This window comes from Varanus komodoensis, unplaced genomic scaffold (assembly GCF_004798865.1).
Source record: "Varanus komodoensis strain SLA01 unplaced genomic scaffold, ASM479886v1 scaffold2, whole genome shotgun sequence".
NCBI lineage: Eukaryota > Metazoa > Chordata > Lepidosauria > Squamata > Varanidae > Varanus > Varanus komodoensis.
Genome location: NW_025335568.1, coordinates 16,311,142 through 16,332,734, shown reverse-complemented (window position 1 = coordinate 16,332,734; position 21,593 = coordinate 16,311,142). Strand labels below are relative to the sequence as shown.

Here is a 21,593-nt window from a genome sequence, read left to right as displayed (position 1 = left end):
GAAACGGGATGTTGGCCACTGGTCTATAATTAGTGGCCATCTCTGGATCCAGTGACGCTTTCTTCAGGACCGGTCGGACTACCGCCTCCTTTAAAGGGGCAGGTACCCAACCCTCCCTCAGAGAAGCGTTAACCACTTCCAAGATCCAGATCCCAATCCCGTGCTTGGAATTATTTATTAACCAAGACAGGCAAGGGTCCAAAAGGCAAGTGGTGGGACGTACTCATCCAAGCACCTTGTCCACATCATCAGGCCATAATAACTGAAATTCATCCATTAATTTTGGACCAGACGGCAGCATTGGTGTCTCCCCAGAAACTTCTGAGTCACTAGTAGAGGCTAGCTCATGACGAATCTGAGGGATTTTCTCCCTGAAATGCTTGGCAAAGTTGTCACAGTGGGCCTTCGAGGGTGGAACCAGATCTTTCTTAGGACCTGGATGAACCAGGCCTTGCACCACTCGAAAAAGCTCCACCAGACGGCATTTTGAGGAGGCAATGGAAATGGAAAAGAAATTCTTTTTCGCCGCCCTCACCGCCACAGCATAGGCCCGATAACAGGCTCTCAAGTGTGTTCAGTCAGATTCATCCTGTGATCTCCTCCACCTACACTCTAGCCATCTCCCAGCCTCCTTCATCGCCCACAATTTGGGTGTATACCAGGGGGAAGTGTGGGCTCTGCCTGGTGGGAAAGGACGCTTAGGAGCGATCGTGTCAACAGCCCTGGTCATCTCCCCGTTCCACAGTTCGACCAGAGCCTCGACAGGAGCACCAATCTTGACAGCCGGAAACTCCCCCAGGGCCTTCAGGAATCCATCCGGATCCATCTGGCTCCGGGGGCGGACCCACACAATCAGGTCCACACCCTTACAGAGGGAGAGGCCGCTCTCAAGCACAAACCTCACCAGGAAGTGATCTGACCATGACAGGGGTGTCAAACATAAATTCCTCACCCTCAGACTACCCTCTTCTTGCCCAGTCGAGAAAACCAGGTCCAGAGTGTGTCCATGTTCATGGGTCGGGCCGGTGACATGTTGAGACAGCCCCATGGCCATCATGGAGGCCATGAAGTCCTGAGCCACCCCGGTCAGACCAGTCTCGGCATGGAGATTGAAGTCCCCCAGGACCAACATCCTGGGGGTCCTCAACACCAGGTCCGAGATGATCTCTGTCAGCTCAGGCAGGGAGACTGTTGGGCAGAAGGGTGCATGGTACACCAACAGAATCCCCAGTCAGTCTCGGATCCCCAATCTAGTATATCACATAGAAATATTTTTTCTGGAGTTTTGCTGCTTTGATAGTCCTTTAGCATCTTCATCTTATTTGTCAGGACATTTTCAATTTACCCCCATCAGTTCAGTTTGTCACAGACATATGCAAATTAGAATCTTTATGTATGGGGTTGTGAAATACCAGAAGCTTCAAATCATTGTTCTGAAGGTCCCTAAAGTCTGCAGACCTGACATATTTCCCTCTATTTACCCATCCTTGTGGACCACTTAAATGTGCCTTTATTTTTTTTAATGACATTCATTAGACTTTCTAAAGGACTATTGCTGTCTAACACCTAGGGCCCATTATGGTTTTACTGGTGCAAATTAGCTTTATGCAAATGCACAAATCTAACTGATGACACTTAAGGACAGATAAAAGAGCTGGCTGTACGCAGTGCCTTCTGAAAAGTCTCAGTGCACATGAGACATTGGAGAGTGTTAACACCAATGTGTAAGATGTCATAGGCAGCTGCATGGGCAGCCCCATCAGAGTTGGAAGAAATTAATACAGCCATCCTGGGCCAGTCACTGTAGTTGTTGGACATGCAGTGCTGCATATATTAGATTTCCCCCATGGAGGAACCTTTGCATTCTGCACCAGCATTGGAGGGCAACACTAAATCCTAACAGGATACCCACTGCCAACCACCTTGGGTCCAGCACTTTCAGACTAATCTGCTTCTAAGACGGGTGTACGTCAGCTTAAGATCCTTGCAGGAGGTGCTGCGTACAAATGTGGCCTACAAATTGTCTTGCTGTAATGGACAAAGCATTCTGCCTCCAAAAGGCAGCTGCCTTAGGAAACTCACAGGAAAGATATAAGACATGGCAGCCATGGTAATGTAGTGGTTAGATGTGGGACTAGGATGCAGCAGATCCCGGTTTTACTCCCCCCCAGCCCAACCTACCTCACAGAGTTGTTGTGAGAGTAAATTTGAGAGGAGGAGGATTATGTGAGATGCCTTGAGTTCCTTAAAGGAAATAAAGTGGAATATAAAGATAATTAATAACAATACCATAACGGCAATTTTCTTTGGCAGTGTCCAACAAACAGACATGCATAACTCTAATAATTAAAGACCTGTTTGGCTCATCATGGCTAATAGCCACTAGAGAGAGTTACTTTTCACAAAGTGCTAATTATCCGCTCACAGCCCTGGTCTCTCTACATTTAAAAATGGCTGCAGGTTGATGCGAAGTAGGTGTAGAACATAGAAACCTAGAACGAGTCAGAAGGGGTCTCCCGGGCCATCTAGTCTGACCTCCAGCACCAACCAGCTCCAGCACCAGCCTACAACATGGTACCTTTGGTGGCCTATACAAGAAGAAAAATACCTCTTGGCTCTTTTTTGACCCCTCTGTAGCAACAGTTGCACGCTTTTCATGTGAATCTCAAGTTACTCTGTAACTGTAACAAGCAACACACTGAAGAGGTAGATTAGAGCACGTGCAAAGATCAATCTTCTCTGTGTGCTTGTTTGGACTGAGTAAAGCTATGCTCATGCATCCCTAGATCAGTCGTGGATTCATCAAGACTAACCCAAAGAGTCCCTGGAAGCTACTCAAACTTTTGGCAATATCTCCTTGGTAGTTTTAAAAGACATTTTGCACAAAATTGCTATTATATCAGTCTAGGGACTGACTTGAATTTGCAAGGATTAAGAACAGTGCTTTTCAGATTATATTCTGTTTCACCGGGACTTGGTCTGTCTGTCTACAATGACAATGTGATCATTCCTACAGGAACCATATCAGACTTCTGGGCCAGTGGCAACAGATGGACAGCCTATTGGAGTACAGACCTATTCAGCTCCAGCCAAATCCAGTTAATTCCTGATCCACTGAAAGCAGGAAAGATTGCAGGAGAGAAAAGTTCCCAGGCAAACTGTGGTGATCAAGACATTCTCTTGGCAGGCATCATTGTGGCAGTTTGGTTGTGGGCTATGTTCACCCTTTTTCCATAACCAAGATTTGGTGTTTCAGATTATCAAAGCACTAGAGCAGTGCCAGCTTCAGGGTTTGGAAGGACTTTGGTCAAGACACCCTTGCTGACCCCTTCCTCAGTGGGTCTGCTTTCTCACCACGGTTGTCACCAGCTGCTATCGCTCCTCATCCTTTTTCTCCAAATTGCTTCTACTTGCTTGCTCAGCAGAGGAGCTAGTGACTGAGAAGGCAATGCTATGTAGACCCCTTCTCCTTTTTTCAGCCACTGCATTCAGGGCCAGAGTGAGAGGCAGAAGAACAAGGGCAAAAAGAAAGATCAAGTCCAGGGGCAGGTGCCCAAGTATTCCCTTAGTACAGGCCCTGCTGCAAAGAAGTAGGTACTGCAATGAAGAATACTGTAAAAATGCTTAAGGCTGCCATTATTTCTCTTGATAAACTTCTGCATCTCCTGACAGTGCTCTCTAAAACATCACATCATCTCTCATAGCGTCATGTCATTTTAAGGGTACCTGCTGCACACATTTTGGGAATCTGATAGGAGGAAGGAGATCTTCAGTCCCCTGTTTCTAATGAGAACACCTTGCAATTTTTAATCAGTTGCTTACAGGACTCAGGGTGGCCATATAATTCCCCAACATAACAGCCAACACAGCAATTTACCTACATGTATTGCTGTTAGTATAAATGATCTGTGCAACAGATGCTGCAGAACAATCCACTGGGACCCTGCAATGGGAAAAAATAATTTCCCTGCACATCTTAAAATGCTAGAAGTTATTTTTTTCATCTCTCAAAAGGCAAACCAAAGCAATGCCATAAATGAGTTTCTTTTCTCACCATTTTGGCAGAGAGACAGGCACAGCATCAGATAAATGGGGGTATATTATTAACAGAAGGACTGTGATACAAAGAAATCAACAGCCGGCATTTAGGGGTGGGGGTGCAGCTTTATGGCAGAGCACACACTTTGCATGCATAAGTGTTCTGCTGCAGTCCCTGCCATCTCCCATGAAAAGAGATGAGGCAGAAGCAACATGAAAGAGGTTTTCCTAACATTCTCAAGATCCACTGACATGCACAGTAGGAATCCTGGCCTACGGAGAAACAGTCTGACTTAGTATAAAGCAGTATTCCATGCTGCCATTTAATTTTCCTCTCTTGGGCATTACTGACTATATTATACCTCAGAAAGCAGGTTCAAAATTTTCAGTAGTCTCTGATGGGGCTATCCATGGTTCTGAACCCATACCAGGAAAAGATTCAGCACCATGGACAGCTCCTTCAAAATTCAGACTGGAACTGAGGGTGGATATGCCTCCAAGCTGGCATTGGATCCACCGGTCCCCACTGCATGCGCAGGTTGGATCAGAAGCTTCTGCCCCACAATTAAAAGCACAATCTGTATGTGCTACAACTTGAAAGGCAGGATTGGCAGAATCTGACCCAATTTTGGGACTTGTTCCCTTATTTTAGGACCAACAGTCTGACCTTCTCCAAACAATCCTGGACATATAGTCTAGCAAGTATTGTAGAGATCTCTGGTCCTCCAGAGTTTTCCTCATTATTTCTTCAGAAAACAATGGCTACAAAACTGAGCTTAGTTGGTGCTATTGCAATGTTTTTAATAAAGAACGGCTTGGTGGTGCAGATGTAATCATAGTGCAAATGGGTCAAAAGTATCCACTCAGTTTGGTTTCTTACTGTCTCCATTTCATGCAGAAGATGGTCCTTTAGCTGCAGTACTGACAGCTTCATTTTGTGTAGGATCAGGATGGCCAGGCCTTATAAACACTCCTGCATCTTTTTTTAAAAAACGGAATAACAACGGCAACAACAAATATTGGTCCTAACTCTAAGTAGATCCTCAACTGCACTAGGCCCAGAATTTTAATTGCATGCATGTTGCAAGTCTTAAAGATTATTTAGATGATTGCACATGACAAACAACAATATGCCCGCTGAGTCCGAAGTACCGTTATAGCCAACTTGTTGCACATCAGCTGTCTGCTAGAGAGCAATTAGTCCCTAAATAATGAGGACAAGGACCTGATTGCTTATTCTGAAGTACATTTATTTATGACTCTGATTCAGAAAAAGCTTTGCCCATGCAGTTGGGTTCTCCCTCTTTCCCCCTGCAGTTGCACAAATTCATTCCAAGGAAACTGGGGAGGCAGGGCACATCAAGGCAAGTGAGGTGATGCCTGGAAAGGACAGCCTATCAGGAATTCCTAACGGTGCTAGCTGGGTGGTTTTATACATCTGGATGGGTTTTTTTTTTTTTTTTTAAGATCATGGTTTGGTGAAAAAAACCCAGCATCTCTTTTTACTAGCAGAAATATTTATTGGATTTAAGTGCCAATGATCCTCTCCAAAAGCAACACACAAATAGCCATCCTTGGGTAGCATGAACACCCTTTGGGGCACTCAGTTCATCTGAATCTGGGTACCAGAAAACTGAATGGTCTTGTCTGCACAGGTTTACGCACAGGTTATTCCAGAGAAAGATCATTACTATGTATGGTTTACCTTCTTATCCAGAGACTAGAAAATAGGAGGACACCTTGTATTGCTATATCCTATCTTAGAGACAGCTCTATCAAGTTCTATGGAGAAGAACCAAAGTGGTAAAATACATAATTTACACAAAGAAGGCCCATAGCATTTTCACTGGAAGCAGAGGTCAGCAACCTCCAGGGATCTGCATTTTACCTCCTCTTGGAACTCACCAGAGGCTGTACCTGACTTCCTGATCTCAGGAGGCTCTGAGGATAAAATTCTGCTCACAAAGAGGGTGTATGCTCCCCATGCCCCTTGTTTCCTTTCTGTGATTTTCTCTGCTGCAACAAAAGCAACAGTGCCAAAGGCCTGCCAAAGTAGCCATGTGGGACTTGTAAACCCCTTAGGCCATTTGTTACCAAACTTTAAAGGAATCTAATTGCCAAGAAAGGGATAGAACTCTGTCCAGTTGGATGGAACAGGAATAGAGTATTGGGACTTAGTGGCCAGTGATACTTAAGGTGTCCCTTCTCCTACCTCCTGAGAGGTCCCTCTGCTCACCTCCTTTGGTGATGTGGTAGGCAAAGAGTAGGCCTCCCACTTTGCAGCCAAGATAGCTTTGGTTGAATGGTAGGGAAATGGCAGAACCTGCCCCAGCATTTGCTGGGCTCCTCCAGACTTTATCTGAATGGTGTTGGAGCACAGCAGAATGTACAGCGATCTCAGGGATTCCAGCATAACTGGCAGCTACGTGGAACGCTGGATTCCTTTTCATCCTGCCTCCCTTTACAGATGGACACACAGGGATCTACTGATGCTCATGCAGAACAAAGCACAAGGATATTATTGGAAAAAGAGGGGACAGAGACATCGAAGTGCCCTTGCTGCATTGCAGCTAACTGTGGCCCTAGGAATGCATGACGCTATCCCTCTCCCCTATGGTGTTTGTGCCAACTTACTGGATGGAGTTCTCAATACGGGTGATGGTGAGAAACGCTGCCAGATTGGCTGTGTAGGATGAGATGACGATCAAGGCGAAGAGCCACCAGGCACCCATCATCATTCGTGTTGCCAGCGTTGTGTAGGGAACCTCTCCTCCTGTTGAGCAGGGAAAGAAAAGTGAGAGGAAGTCTAACTGCAGAGGACAGCTTCTGATGCCCCTGGGAGTAGCTGCAGGATAAAACTGACTGGGTTGGAAACCGTGACTGAGATCTGTAAAACGAAAATTGTTAAAAGGATAACAAAGACACGGCATGCCTTAGCACCATGACTTCTACCACGAGCACCTTCATCAGTATCTATCTGCAATTCATCTGAAAGCTCGATCGATAATCTGCACAAAGAGGCGTGATGAGCTCAGAACAAAAACAACACATTTAAACACTCAAAATAGTTCTGTTCCTTCATGAAGGTGCTTTTCATTTGGTATTTTGATCTTGAGTTTAATTAAGCTCTTCCTGTGTTTTTCAATGTAAATATTCTTCGAAAGGAGAATAGAAGTCTAGATATATGCAAACATATCACAAAATCACATTGTATGTTAATATATATGCACATATACCCCCCCACCCACATGCACACACACATGGCAAATATGTGTGTGTGTGTGTGTGTGTGTATGTACTGTAAATATAATCTGCATAATGTCAATTTGCATTTACAAGCAGGAGCTACAAATAAATAGTGCCATGTGTTCTCCCATCTAAAAGGAGTGCTTCTTCCATGGCTCCAGCTAACCATTTCACCCGAGCATAACATTCTATTCACCATGTTCTGGTTATTGATATCAGTATCAATACTGATATCACTTTCCTAATGCTGATATCACTTTCCTAATGTCACCATATGTTCTGTGGCACCTGAGCTTGCTGCTGGATTTGCTTCGCTGTTCTTTAGAAGCAGGAGGGTTGGTTCTCTTGCTTGTTTTTCAGCAAAGGTCAAAGTCCCCCCGAACATGTTACTACCTCTTGTTTCTTGGTGACCTGGGTGGACTGAACACAATTGAAACTCACAATAGAGAGTTCTATTAATAGGGAGTTCTATTAATATTGAAATACAACATGCAGCTCCTCTACATGTCTTTCATCTTATCTCACAAAAGGCTTTGGAAATATTATTAGTTAAGCCACTTTAACTAGGTACATCCAAGCCTTACCTTAACAGATTGGAGGACCTACAGCTATGGATGTCAGGGAAACTATTGGGAAAATGTTCAGAAAATTGACTGGGAAACCCTAGGGAATGGTAACTGGATCACTACAATATTATCATTATTATATGTTAGCCTGCTCTTCTCCAAGCTGCTCAGGGCACATATATCACCCCTCCCCTTTTAGGCTCAAGCATCCTTGTGAGGTGCACCTTGCTGTGAAGGCTAATAGTCACACTGCATGGAGAATAAAAAAAAATACAGGCATATCCATATCAATGAACCAATTCTAGCCCTTCATATCTTGAACAGAAGCAAGTCTTTAGTAAAGCTAAAGCCCATTCAGGAAAAAGCTACCCTAAAACACTTTGCATTTGAACAGGGATAGTTCATAACAGTATATATTGTTACTAGGGAAAGCCATTTCCCCACTCTCCCAGTTACTATAAGAAAGCAAAGTTAGAAGGGCAAGGAAGGCTTAGGAAGAGGCAGATGCAATTCTCATCCCTGCTAATCAAAACGTCCCAGTGATTCAGCCTGGCAGGCTCTGGCTCCACCGCAACACTGAACGTGAGTGCCAAATGCACCTGTGGAACTACCCTTCGGCACCAGTCAGGAGCAATGACCATGGGGTGCAGCTTCTGCAGAGGAACAGCTGAAATGAGCAGACCATAGTAACTCCTGTCCTAACAACCAAACTGAAAGAAAGAGAGTAAGAATAAGTCTTACTCTCTTTCTAGGCTGAAAACAATGATCACCCTGCCATGCTTAGATTATAACCCATCTGGAAAGAATTCATAACCCAGGATGTATGAACACTTCTTTTTTGTTTCAATTCAGAACTTGCCCTCTTTGCACTTCCGAACATGACCACATTTTTTTCAGACAAGGCTTGCATGTTCTCAGGTTTTCAATTCTCATTTGCAAAATGGCTTTTTTAGAAAAATGTGTGCTACATCCGATTCACCTGCATAAGAAATTAAAAATAACAACATTTTACTAGCCTTTGAAGGCAAGCACTTAAGTGTTTGCATGTTGTTTTTGCAAAAACAGGGCTTGCTTGTTCATTTAATAGCCACACATTCTGAGAAATTTGGTTGATAGAGTTAGAGAGAAAAGAAAAGTCATTCAAACAGCCATGATGTTGAGGACATTGTACTTCTCAAAGCTAGAAATACCAATATGGAAAGTTCTGTCATTGTGGCAAAGAAATGCCTTCTCATTAACCTACTTCTTTAGTTGCTGAGAAAGTTCATTGCCCTTCTCTCTTCTTTTCCATCCTTGCAAAGAAGAGCAACTACAAGGAATTTAATATTATGGCAAGTAAAAATAATAAAAAGTCTAATGGATCTAATCTTAGATCTCTGACCAAAAAAGAAACAAAATTTCATAAAACATTTATCCGTTCTCTTTCCCTCACTTTCTCCTGAGTTATGCATAGATTCAATATTTAGTTAACAGGCTTGAAGTATAAAAGAGAGCAGATACGGTCTTTCAGAGACATATACTCCTTATCATCTAAAACACTTAGAGTTTCCTTCTCCTTAATTTCTTTTGAAGTTCAGTCTAGCCTTCTACATTCTCTTCCACTTCCCCACATTAGTCCAACGCTGAAGAAAATGGATAGAGACTAGAAGGCAGGGCAAGAGATCTCAAAAAGTAAAAGGTCAAACTACATCAGATTAATCACATATATTTTTCCACCAACATTTTCTGTTGGTGTAAAGAAGGCTGCAGTCTCCAATAAGAGACCACAAAGTCTATCACTGAGCAGGGCAGGAAGGGAGCAAAGGGACTTTCTTTTCTGCCATTTCTGCCTTAATAGTGCTTTCTGCACTTGTGCCAGAAAAGAGTTTGCAGAAGCAAACTTCTGTTCTTTGCATTGCCAGTTCTTTCCATCATACCAAGAAGATTATAAGGTTTGAACAGCTGAATTCTATGGTGCGTTCTTGCATTGGTGACTTATGGTGTATAATTATTGTGCTATGAACAGAGCTAGAAGTCCAGGAACCTGATCAGCAACAAGGTTTGCATGGGGAAAGTGGTGGGAGAAAATGGAGCAAAACAAAACTCCAAACTCCAAACTCTTTTGCCTCTGAACACCTTAAAATCTGTCATTTGAATACATCTGCTTCTAAAAGCCCAAACTCGAGGTTAAATTTAATATATATATAACTCTACCATCAGTAAAGTACTTTCCTTTACCAAAGGATATAAAATACATACTCCTAAATGTCTGGGATTGGAGGCTCCACTAATGCTTCAAATGGTGGGTCTATGAACTCCCAGGACTTTTTCGTTTAGTAATAAAATCACTGGGTTTTAAACTCATATCAAGGATATGTTTACTTGCATTTTTATTCTGCATGTATTCATCACAGCAGTTATCCAACTCTTGGATATAGCAAATAAGATACATCTTGAGACCTAGATGGACTTGCCAGTTGGAAAAGTTCAGAGAGAACTAAATTACTCATTCCACTCAGTTCGAAAAAGAACCTTGCAAAATCTGAGTTAATTATAAATGGTTTCTGTGGTCTTCAGGAATAAAACCCTCTGTTAAATAAGATAAGATCACCATTATTTTCTCACATAACCAGGGACATATTTCCACCTACTTCTGAAACAGTATCATTATCAGAAATTAGAATTTCCTGATTCTATCTTGTGATGCTAATTCAGTATTAAGACTTTAGGAAGATAAAATGTTTAGTTTAACTTCTGGAAGCCTCGTGTCACTACTGTAAATGAAAAAATGCATTTTTATTTGAGAGGAGGGGGTTAGTCACACTCTTTGGAATCTTTCAAACAAAAATCAAATTACACTCAGAATAAAGTTTTTGGACTAGCATACCCAATGAGCCCAACAAAGCTCATTGTCCCCCTAACCTCTCAGTGTCAATTTCTGGAGTTTGCTGTGAATTAAATTGAAATAAGTGGAGTGGTGAAGGGGAAACCTGCAATTTCTCAAGTACATTCCCATCCTCATTTTTCAAGCTCATGAATAAAACCAAATGCGTTTCCCACTGTTTTTAATTGAGGTGAATTGGCAGGAGGAATGGGAACATCTGAAAGTCAACCTCATGCCTTTCATTCACAGATGAATCTTTGAAGGAGGAAACCATTCAGGGAAAGTGAGCTGGTGGAGGTTGGCTCCTGCTGTGTAGGGTCTTCTCCCATGAAAGCTGCCTGGAGTGATCCTGGTTTTCAGTTTGCTAATACCCTAAGGCAGAACCATCTCTTTCTTGTAAAAAAGAAAATGCCCATGCATAGTGCAAGTAAATGTTACATTTCAAGAACTGAAGTCTTCAGCCCTTTAATTCCCCTAGCAAAACAGAAGTTGGTATATTTCTTTGGTAAATTTCTATGTAAACCAGTTTCTCATGGTGTTGTATATATTAAAACAACAATGCTGAAATCTCTATATGCCAAAGGAGGGTGAACAGAATGGGTTGGAGAACAGATGTTTCCCACCAGCCCCCCACAGACTACATGGCATCGGGGGTGTTACCATTCCCTGACATCACTTGATCCCTGGCATCCATTGGGAAGAGAATCCTCCCTGGGGTGCCCACCAAGAACTGGCTTTGCTGAGCACAGTTTGGCCTGCCTTGTATGGTATCTTGGGAAAACAATACACAGTGAACGGTGGCACATCCATTTCTTAAATAACAAATATGCTAATAGCATAGTATGTAAGGAAGTCCTCCAGAAGACTTTTTCTAGGAAAGCAGACACCTGAAGGGAAAGCTGGAATAGGATGCTACAATTGGAGCCACAGGGAGCCTTGTGGGAGGCCTTCAGGAATAGTTCAGTTCCTCTCTCACAAAATGGAAATCTGCAGCCCTTTACCTGGAAGACAGAATGAAGGCCATGGAGAAAGTACTTTCTAATAGGAAGCATATTGCTTCCTAACATTTTATTTGAATCAAGCTTCTAGTTTTCTGGATGAAGACACTGAGATGGCCGAAAACTACTTAGCCTTTCCTTTAAAATGTTATAATGTTATTTAAACATATTAATACAATTAATTAACTTTAAATATACCTGGATTTATGTTTTGGCTGTCCTCACCACTATTCTTCTGCTTAAAATTGCTGAGGCTGGATTACAATTAATTCTTTCATTCAGATGTCTGGATTTTAATGATGTTCTAGGTATGTGTGTGTGTTTTTAAAACCTTCTGCAAAGAATATACTAGAAGCTAGTCGGGATAGAACCTGCTGTTAATCAACAGAGTTCTGTCTTATTAAGAGTTGACATTGCTATAGATTGCCCATAGCATGGAAGGCACATATTTTCAAATGCTGGCCCTGTGTTCTCCCATCTCTTTCCATTTAGAATAGGGCAACATTTCATTGTCCTAACATGCCACAGTTCTTCACAAAATGCTCCTTTCCATTGACGGTCTCTATAAAGGAGCATTGTGGAGAAATTGCAGCCAGCAGCTTCAGTATAAAATGAACTTTCCTGAGCTGCCACAGTGATGCCTTACCCAGTTCTTCAACTGCCAAGGTTCACTTTCTCTCCTATCCTTTTCTGCCTGATGTGCATTGAAAAGTCCATAAACAAGGACTACATAAGCACTAACTATCCCTGTTTACCAGGGATACCTTTAAAATTCATTTTCCTATGAGTTGCAAGATTTTGTTACATGTTTCAGCTTCAGAACTTTAATCCCTAAGGGAACAGTGGAGAGATCTTTTTTCCTAGCACATCTAGAAAATGCCATGCACAGCCTCTCATTACAGATGCTGCTGTTGCTGAGCTTTGTTTTGTTTCAAATGAAATATGCTATATGTCTTTTCATGAAGACATAAATGATAAAAAATATTCCAGTCTACCACTTGGGTTGCCAGCCATGTCTAAGGCTGTAGTCCTTTCTCACTCCTGGGCCCTTTTCCTCCCAGGAAGAAAATGCTCTGCAAACAGGTCAGAACAAGGACTTTTGGGTGCTATAGACCCAAGACTTTACTGTCCTGTGAGAGTGCTCAAGGAGACAATGGGCTGATGGCATAAATCAGGTTCACCTGTTCATCTTGCTGGCCTTTCAGCATATTGGGATGCATGTATTCTATAAGAATGTAAAAATCACCATTCTGCATCAGACCAAGGGTCTATCTAGTCCAGCATTCTGTTCACATGTACCCGGTCATCATTTTCACTCAAGCTCAAGATTCTTTTCTTGGTCAGTTACCTTCTTTAACATTCTGCAAAACTGGTTTTCTATAACATGTTTTGTTGCTAATTCAAAACTGATCAGGTTACTTGAATGAGCTTCTTAAGGCATGAACGTAATTTATGAAAGAATATTAGTGTATCATATTCAACACAAATTAGCTTAGGCAGTTGCTGATCTGTTTAGGTGGCTATGTTTTGCACAATCTTACACACCTTCCTATGAGATCTTCTATTGCCTTATTCTATGCCTGATTAGCAGAGTAGGAGAGAGAAATGTAGAGAATAAGAGAGAGGAGAACACTTTTCTATGAAGGTCTGGATAAAACAGAATGAAAAATTCAGGAGCTTTCATAAGCTTAACATACACAGGAACTCTGATCACTGATTAGAAAGTGTCCAATAAAATGAAATAAACAGAAAGCAACATAACAATAAATGCAGCCACCCAACTTCCATTACTGACTGACTTTGAGTAAAACCTATGCATTAAATATATGTTGAAACCCTAAAATTGAAGTTTAACAAGGTCGTTCCAGAAGCATTGGGGTCCCATGTGATAACACAAAAGTAACCTCTTCCTAAGTGTGTCGAGATTCCAATTTTCTGCATCACTACCAATGATAATGCTACACAAACAATATTCATTCATTAAATTAATTCCCATTACATCAACATCCTTAAAGATCAAACAGTGCTTTAAGAATAAGCTGTTTAAACTGATGTTAGCATAATGCATTAGCTATGGTATATTTATATCTTCCCCAACACATGCAGACAATTTTTTATTGCTGAAAAAAGGAAACATCACCCAATTCATTGCACAAATCTGTGGACACTTGGGAGGGGAGCTGGAATGCAGCATGCAGTTGTCCAGATTTCCAAAGGAAACTCTGCATGTACATTCCCTTCATAAAATGCTACAGAACCTCTCAGATAAATGCATATAGCCTTATGCTCTGGACACTAAATGGAATGAAAGTGCAGAAGTCACAGTGGGAACAATGTATGTGGTCTAGGTCCTTCTAAGTCACCTGCTTAACAACTATAGACATAGTAGCAAATTGTAAAGACCTAATTGTCACAGCCGTTCCCTAGACAGCAACTTTTTCAGGTATTCAGCTTGCAAAGTGGCTCTTCTGCTCTTTCGTTCAGATGTGGTGGCTTAGCATCCTACACAGGACCACAGATGAATTGCTGGCTGTGAAAGAAGACCTATTTGCATATGTGTTAGCAGGACCATACCTATTTTATGTCACAGAAATAAATCCCTTGGTTGTGCTGAACTTCCACATAATCTCAAAAATTCAAAGGCAAAGCAGCATAGGGGTTACTTGCAAATAGTTTTTCCTTAATTACTTAGATCCATTATTCTGCAGAAATGGCAAAATCAGTGAGGTTACAGAGGAAAAAGAAGATGACTAGATAAATCACTGCATTGCATGTTAATCATATTGCGTGTCATAATGCTAATTTAGTGTCTAGACATAAGGGTAGCTGCTGTCATAAGTATGACAGATGGACAGAAAGATAAAAACAAATGACAGAACAGTAAGTTGAAGGATGGAGCACCCAAAACATTCATTAGGAAGGAGCTTGTGTTTAACGCAATGAGATTTACTTCCGAGTAAGTATGAAGAGCATTGCACTGTAAAAGCAGCGTCTGTATTTCCCATCTTCAGTTAAAACATGAAATGGATAATGACAGTATTGAAAATTTGTGGCTGAATGGTAATCAGCTATATTTAGCTATCTACATTTAGGCATGATTTACATACCCATTTGCAGAATTATCTTGCAATCAGCACAAACGCACAGGGAAGGACCCTAGCTCAATAGAAGAGCACACACTTTGCATGTCGAAGGGTTTGAATCCAGTTCCTACCATCTCTGCTTAGAGGATTTCAGAAGGCCAAAGAGAGGCTCTGAGACTTTGAGGGACCGCTGCTAGAATGCATGTGAGCGTCAGGCAGCTTAATGAAAGATTCTAGAGGTGCTTTTCAGTACAGTGCATGCATGACTTTTTTTTCTCCTCCCTGAAGATTTCAATTGATTTTCCAGAAATTTGCACACTTTCAACAGATGGTTAGGTTGAAATTGCCTGTATCTTGGAAAAATGTTTGAAGAGGACAGCAAAGGTCACGATCTGGATGTACACTATAATTGTAAATCACCCAGAGAGTTTTGACTACTGCAGTGTAGAAATAAATAAATACATAGAAACATAGAAACAGAAAGAGTAAAAAGGGGCCTCCCGGGCCATCTAGCCTGACACCTGGCTCCAGTCGGCTCCATTCATGACATGCCTACCATGTGAATGTCCAACCTATCCTTAAAAACCCTCACCAAGGGGGCTACAACCACCTTGAATCTTGGTACCCTGACTTTGCTCCATTGGAATGTGTCCTGCCCTCCACAACAGGGGGAAAAATGGTCATAACCAATCTGTGTGGCACCTTCTCTCACACCTGTTTGTCACTAACAGGCCGCCTCTGAGTCTCCTCTTTTCAAGGCTGAAAAGAGCCAGTTCCCTCAGTCTCTCCTCATATGGCTTACCCTGTAAACCAGCCACCATCCTTGTGGCCCTTGGCTGCACCGATTACAACCTTGGCATAGTCATTAGGGGAGCTAGAGCAAGGTGCCATGTGTTGCTGATGACACACAACTCTGTCTCCCTGGTGAGCCTGGGAACATGGACTCAGTGATGAGAAGCCAGATCCTGGAGAAGCAGAGGTCCTACTCATGAACAGTCTCCAAGTCTGGCCTGTTTTCTCTTATGCATGGAATGTTCTCTACCAGCTTGGGCTGGTGCTCCAGCAATAGCCTTTCCTGGATGGAATAATTTGGTCAAAGCTTTTTAAGAGGAAGTGAACCCAAGAGTGGATTACTGCAATTCAGTTTAAGAGGGACTGCTGTTAAGGTTGATCTGGAAACTGCAGCTGAGGGAACTACACAGGCTGCTTTTGCTGCTGAGCCAGGTTTAAATTTAGTCTTTGGTGTATAAGACCCCAAACAACTTGGAACCAGGATATTCGAGAGCTTCTGCCTTATCTCTGAGGTCACAAGTCATTCTGCATGGACCCGAGGTTCATTTGTGGTCCACTCAAAGTAGAACTTGGAGTCTGCTGGGTTCTTCTAAGTGGACTATCATGTCAGATGTTGCTAAGCAGGCTTAACATTTACTTCCTCTTTGATGGCTGTGAAAGACATTTTAATTTACACAAGCTTTTGCTGACTGTCTAGTGATGGCTTGATGAATTATTCTGCTAATATTACATTTAGACCTTGCCTTTTTTCATCTCATTAGGAACCCAAGGCAGCTTATAAGGTTCTTTTCCTCTTCTCCACTTTATTGTCACAGCAACAACTCTATGGCAAGGATAAGGTTGAAAGACCATGACCGAGAGACATAGTGAACTTCATGGTCAGGTGGGGATCACAGCCCAAGGCTCCTGGACCCTAGCCCAGCACTCTTGACACTATGCCACAGCTTTCCATGTATAACCTGCTTTTAAATATGTTATTCTTTTATATTGACTTTGCTTTATTCTGCTATATTGATTTTTTCCTAACAGTTCACCACTCAAGACTCTTCTTTAGCTATATTAATGTTATAAATACACAGAAGCTAGAAGCATTTGAAAGGTGCATTTATTGGAGGATGTTACAATTTCATGGACACAGCAGCTGAGTGATGTGGGTATTAAAGAGAATGCCTAAAGATTAAGAAATTATAAAATGCAGAAGACTAGAACATTTTGGTTGTATAATGAGAAATAATATACACCAATATATATATTGCAGCAGAATATACAAGATAAAATAAATGGGAGGACAAAGAAATGCAGAAAGAATTCTTTGGCTGCAAATTCTTAACGGTTGAATAGAATGTCATTGTTCAGAGTGGCCTTATGAAAAGGCTGCTTAACCAGAGTAATGACCAACCTCTACTTGGAAAGGAACCAGAAGAAGTTGTTAGCAAAGAAACAAAGTTGATATATGTATTCTTTATAATAATTTAATTATTAAAAAATTAGATGGTCATGTACCTGTCTTCTTGGTCATAACAGCCTTCATCTGTTGAAGAGCTAAGCCACTTTTAAAATGGCTTTCATGTTCAACAGTACATGTTGCTGTAACCAATACCTTAAAGAAACTTTAACAACCTCTTAAGTGGAATGATTGCATGTCTGCCCATCTTCCTATCCCTCCTTCCAAGCTGTTCCCTGCAACTCCCTGAGTGTGTACCCCTTGTTTCTGTGTACCGTAGCCAGCTCTGTGGTATGGTTGCTACAGAATGAGTGTACGTATTTACAAAATGGCTGTTAAATGAAGACCTGTGGCATTGTGACCTCTGCCCCTTCTGAACCACTCAAAGCAAAACAGCTGTGTTGTGAAGATGCAATGGTGGATGGTTCCTATTTAAAACAGTTTCAATCGTACACATTTTCTTCTGGAACATTACAGACCTACAGAGATTAGTGCATGGTTAATTAAGAATAAATGTCAATAGAAAAGAACGTTGTCACAGGATAATAGCTTCCTGCCGGCAGGGATATGCCAAGAGAAAGATAAGTAAGGCAGAGTAATTTATTAAGCAACTGTACACTCCAGGCAGTGCATTTCTGCAGATTGCTGCACGCCTTGGGTGGTAATATAAAGAACAAGACTGAACGATGAGTGGCTTTAAGCAGACCATAATCACCCCAAAGTGCAGTCTTTTGCAGAATATCACACCACTCTTAGAGAAAGACAGAAAATAGCCAGGCTTTTCCTTTTATGATGCATTACAGGACACAATAAACTTTTAGAGATTTCCTCCCGAGTGACAGTGTTCCAGTTGTGCCCAGGTGCTCAAAATCTATCAGTTCTGACACCCAAAGCAACTGAGACTATGATGCTGTACCCAAGCTACAGTATTTGCTACTACTGGCTGGGAATGATGGGGACTGCAGTCCAGCACATGTACAGAACACTAGTTTGGGAATGAATGTGCTACTGGATGTTTCCTTTAAAGAGCAGGGTCCATGAGAAATTCTGATGCTGTGCTATCTCCTTAGTGAAAAATAAACATGTTGAGCATGGGGGAGAAGGGTTGCATAAAGACAGATGGTGGTAAGAGGTAAAGCAACATCTGTTTCCCAGTAGCATGGACCTGAGGAGAGCATGATTCCTTCTGGAGAGTAAGTTGCAAAAATATGTTTTCTTTGCTGGCTGCACTGCTATATTTCTTCCATCTAGCCTTCACCAGAGTATGCGGGGTATGTAACAACCAACCAGGAGGGCTCATGAAAGAAAAATTAGTGAAATCATTCATTCATTAGCTAGTTAAACTTGGATCCCACCATTTCACTAAGTGGTAGTTAAGGCAGCTGAAATACAAAGCATAAGGACACACAAAATAGAGAGTCAAAGTACGAATAAATTCTGCAACACCAACAAAATTGACATCTTCTGGCTGCAAAAGCCACTGGGCAATCACCTCCAACTACCTCTGGAAGAGAGTGCACAGTGTGTACCTTGGAGTCTGCATGCATCACCCACAAAGCTTTTACTGGACTCCCATAACAATGCCCTGGACCCATAAATGTCAAAGCATGGGAAACTCCCCACCCAAGACTGGTCAGGAAATACTGGGGGTGCTGGGACTTTTCCTGTCGAAACATGCATAGAATTTGCATGTTTGTTGCTTCAGGACAGCATTCCTCAACCTGGTGCCTTCCAGATATTTGGACCAGTTCCTATCAGCTCCAGGCAGCATGGCCAATGTAAGGATTACTCTAACCATCTGCAAAGGGGAAGACTGCTCTAGGAAGCTGGTTTCCTCTCAAAATATCATCATACCAAAAGCCTTTAAAAATAAACTCCGTCCCGTTTGTAATAATTGTCTTGATAAACTATATTTTCAAATATACCAAACATGAAGCTTTTATAGGCAAATCAAACTATATACAACATATTTTGAGTTCCTAATGTCTGACCAGAGGGAATATCAAGTTATCCCTGAAACATCTGAATTACCCTATAAACTAGAAGAAGTAGGAAGAACTGGAGGCAGATGTACAACATCTGCTCCTTTTAGCAAAAAAAAAAAAAAAAGTTTAGGAAAATTCTGAAACCTGCTCCTGTTTGTGGAGTGAAGCTTCAGGGAATTTGATCTAAAGGAAAGGCTACTGAGAAAGATTCAGCCTAGAAATGTACATTTTGTTTAAGAAGAGTAACATTTTCTTCTCCTTTGTAAATGTTTTCAGTTAATTAATATCTTATTTGTACATTCTGAAAGGTAATCTCTGGTGGTAGGGTCAATCCTATGCTGAAACTATGGGAACCAAGCTAATAAGTTTCTTTCAGGTACAAAGAGGTTATATTAGTGGCGGCTGTTAAAAGGATTGATGGCTGAGGCAACTTTTCCTAGTGGTGAGCTCAAATGGTATTAAATGAATTCTGTAGCCCCAAACATTCTCTTCCATATTAAAACATGGTTATTTTATTTCTATGTTGGGAAACTGAACATGATGTGGTATCTTTCTAAATGTCCACTAGTGGATATTGGTGTGGAGTGGATAGAATGTCGAATGGCAGACCCAGAAGGTCCGGGTTTCGCGTCCTCACTCAGGCATGGAGCTCACTGTGTGACTCAGGGCCAATCACTGACTCTTGGTCTAACTCACCTCACAGGGTTGTTATGAGGAAAAAATAGAGTGAAGGAGGTCTGTGTAAGGCTCTTTGGACTTTTGGCAAGAGGGAAAGGGTGGGATATAAATGCACTTAAGTAGCCGTGACAATAATAATGATATTAATATCATCAGTAAACACATTAGATCAATGATGTTAATAAGGAATGGAATAATTTGACAGGGAAACTTACAGAGGGAATATTTTTTCCCAAACTTTATTATTTCCAGACATTTTACCTTTATCTTTCTATAAGAGTTTTCTTATTACATACTTTTTAGAAATCATTTTGGGGAAAGAAACAGATTGGTAACAGTATATAAAACCTTGTCTTAAATCCTAAGAAAATATTTTGCAATTCAAAGTTGTTCACTTTTGCAATACTTTGGGAGGAAAAAACCCAAAATGTCCTTGGGGAAAAATTGACGTTTTTCCTGAATTTTCCAGTCTTTTCTAGGCCTTCTCTAGCTCTGACTCCGAATTCCCTTTCATCCGTGCTTTGTACTCCCTCCTGCTGAAATAATCATACAGTTAATTCTTTTCCTTCCACTACTAACACCAAGAAAATATTAATCAATATCAGGATTGCTGGTGGGAAGCTATATGTTGCATGTGTATGGACTCACATGTGTTTGTCCATACATTTGGGTATCTCCATGTGTGCTTGACAAGTTCCAACATATATTTTGACAGTGTTGCTTTCACTATTAAAATGCATGCAGACAGAGGAAGTCAAGTCAATCTTTATTTACCTCATCCATAGGTCTTAACATATAAAATATAAATGTACATAGATAAAAACAAATAATATGTACTAAGCTAAAATTACCTTACAACATTCTGTGATTTATATTAGAAACCAGTACCAAAATTATTGGATAATCCATTGTACAGAACCTCTCAGAACCTATTGTAGTTAGAGCTCTGAAACAAAAGATTTTATTTTAATAGTACTGGCTAGGATTCTTTCAGTTTTCATAATTACCTGTTTGTTTTGATTTGCTAAAAGAAAGGACACATACACAGAAATGGGTCATCCTAGAACAGGTAACAGTAGGGGAGCAATCACCTCAGTCCTTAGATCTTTATAGAAATTGCAAAATAATAGCAGATCAGCTACTGTTTCAATATTGCCATCTTCACAAGGACATAAGCGATTTCCCAAAAGGTTTCTTTTAAACTGACCCTTTTAAGCTGATGGCCATATATTGAGTCTTGTGTAGTAAAAGCTCATCTGTATTTTAGAACTGTTAAATTCTACAGATATGATGCCAATGTATCAAAGGACCTAAGTGAAAAATGACCATAGTGTGCACATTTTTTTTCTTTGGTAATAGCCAGATTGTTCTGTTGTTCAGTATCAGACAGGTGCTGTTTATTTATGGCTTTTGCTTTGCTGAGTCCTAACTTCAATAAGGGCTGTGATGATGGACCTGAAAAATGAAGTTTTGTGATGACACACTTCATCCAAGCACTCTCTTGTAAGATTAAAGACCAGTAGGGGTTAAGTGCACCTGAAGTTAACTCTCCTACACCAGACCTGTAAGTTGGTGGAAGGGAGGCTACCCTCTAGATGCAGCAAGGCATTTGGAACACAACATGGAAACAAAAAGAGTTGTCTCAGGAACTTAGACTGAACAACTTCCACATCTCTCGTATACACATCCACCCAGATTTGGACCCCATAAAGTAGCTGTGCTGGAAATCTAGCTCTAATTACTTCAACTGCTGATGGTATGTAGTTGTCTCCTTTTGTAGAAAAAACATGTCCGAACTCTGACATGCTTTTCCACCACTTATTTCTGATGGGTTGATCAAGACCCTGTTGATTGAAAAACTACTCCAAGGTATTTAAAAACTTGTTCAAAAAGTGGTAGG

General features: G+C 41.3%; 1 protein-coding gene across 2 annotated transcripts in view; it reads right to left on the bottom strand.

The window, feature by feature from the left end:
• The window catches only part of GRID2 (glutamate ionotropic receptor delta type subunit 2), a 919,670-nt gene that overhangs the window by 132,776 nt on the left and 765,301 nt on the right, over nt 1-21,593 (bottom strand). For both annotated transcript variants that reach the window (XM_044429596.1, XM_044429597.1), the window contains one exon: nt 6,673-6,811. In XM_044429596.1, the coding sequence (XP_044285531.1) occupies nt 6,673-6,811 (139 nt within the window). The remainder of the gene's footprint in view (nt 1-6,672; nt 6,812-21,593) is intronic.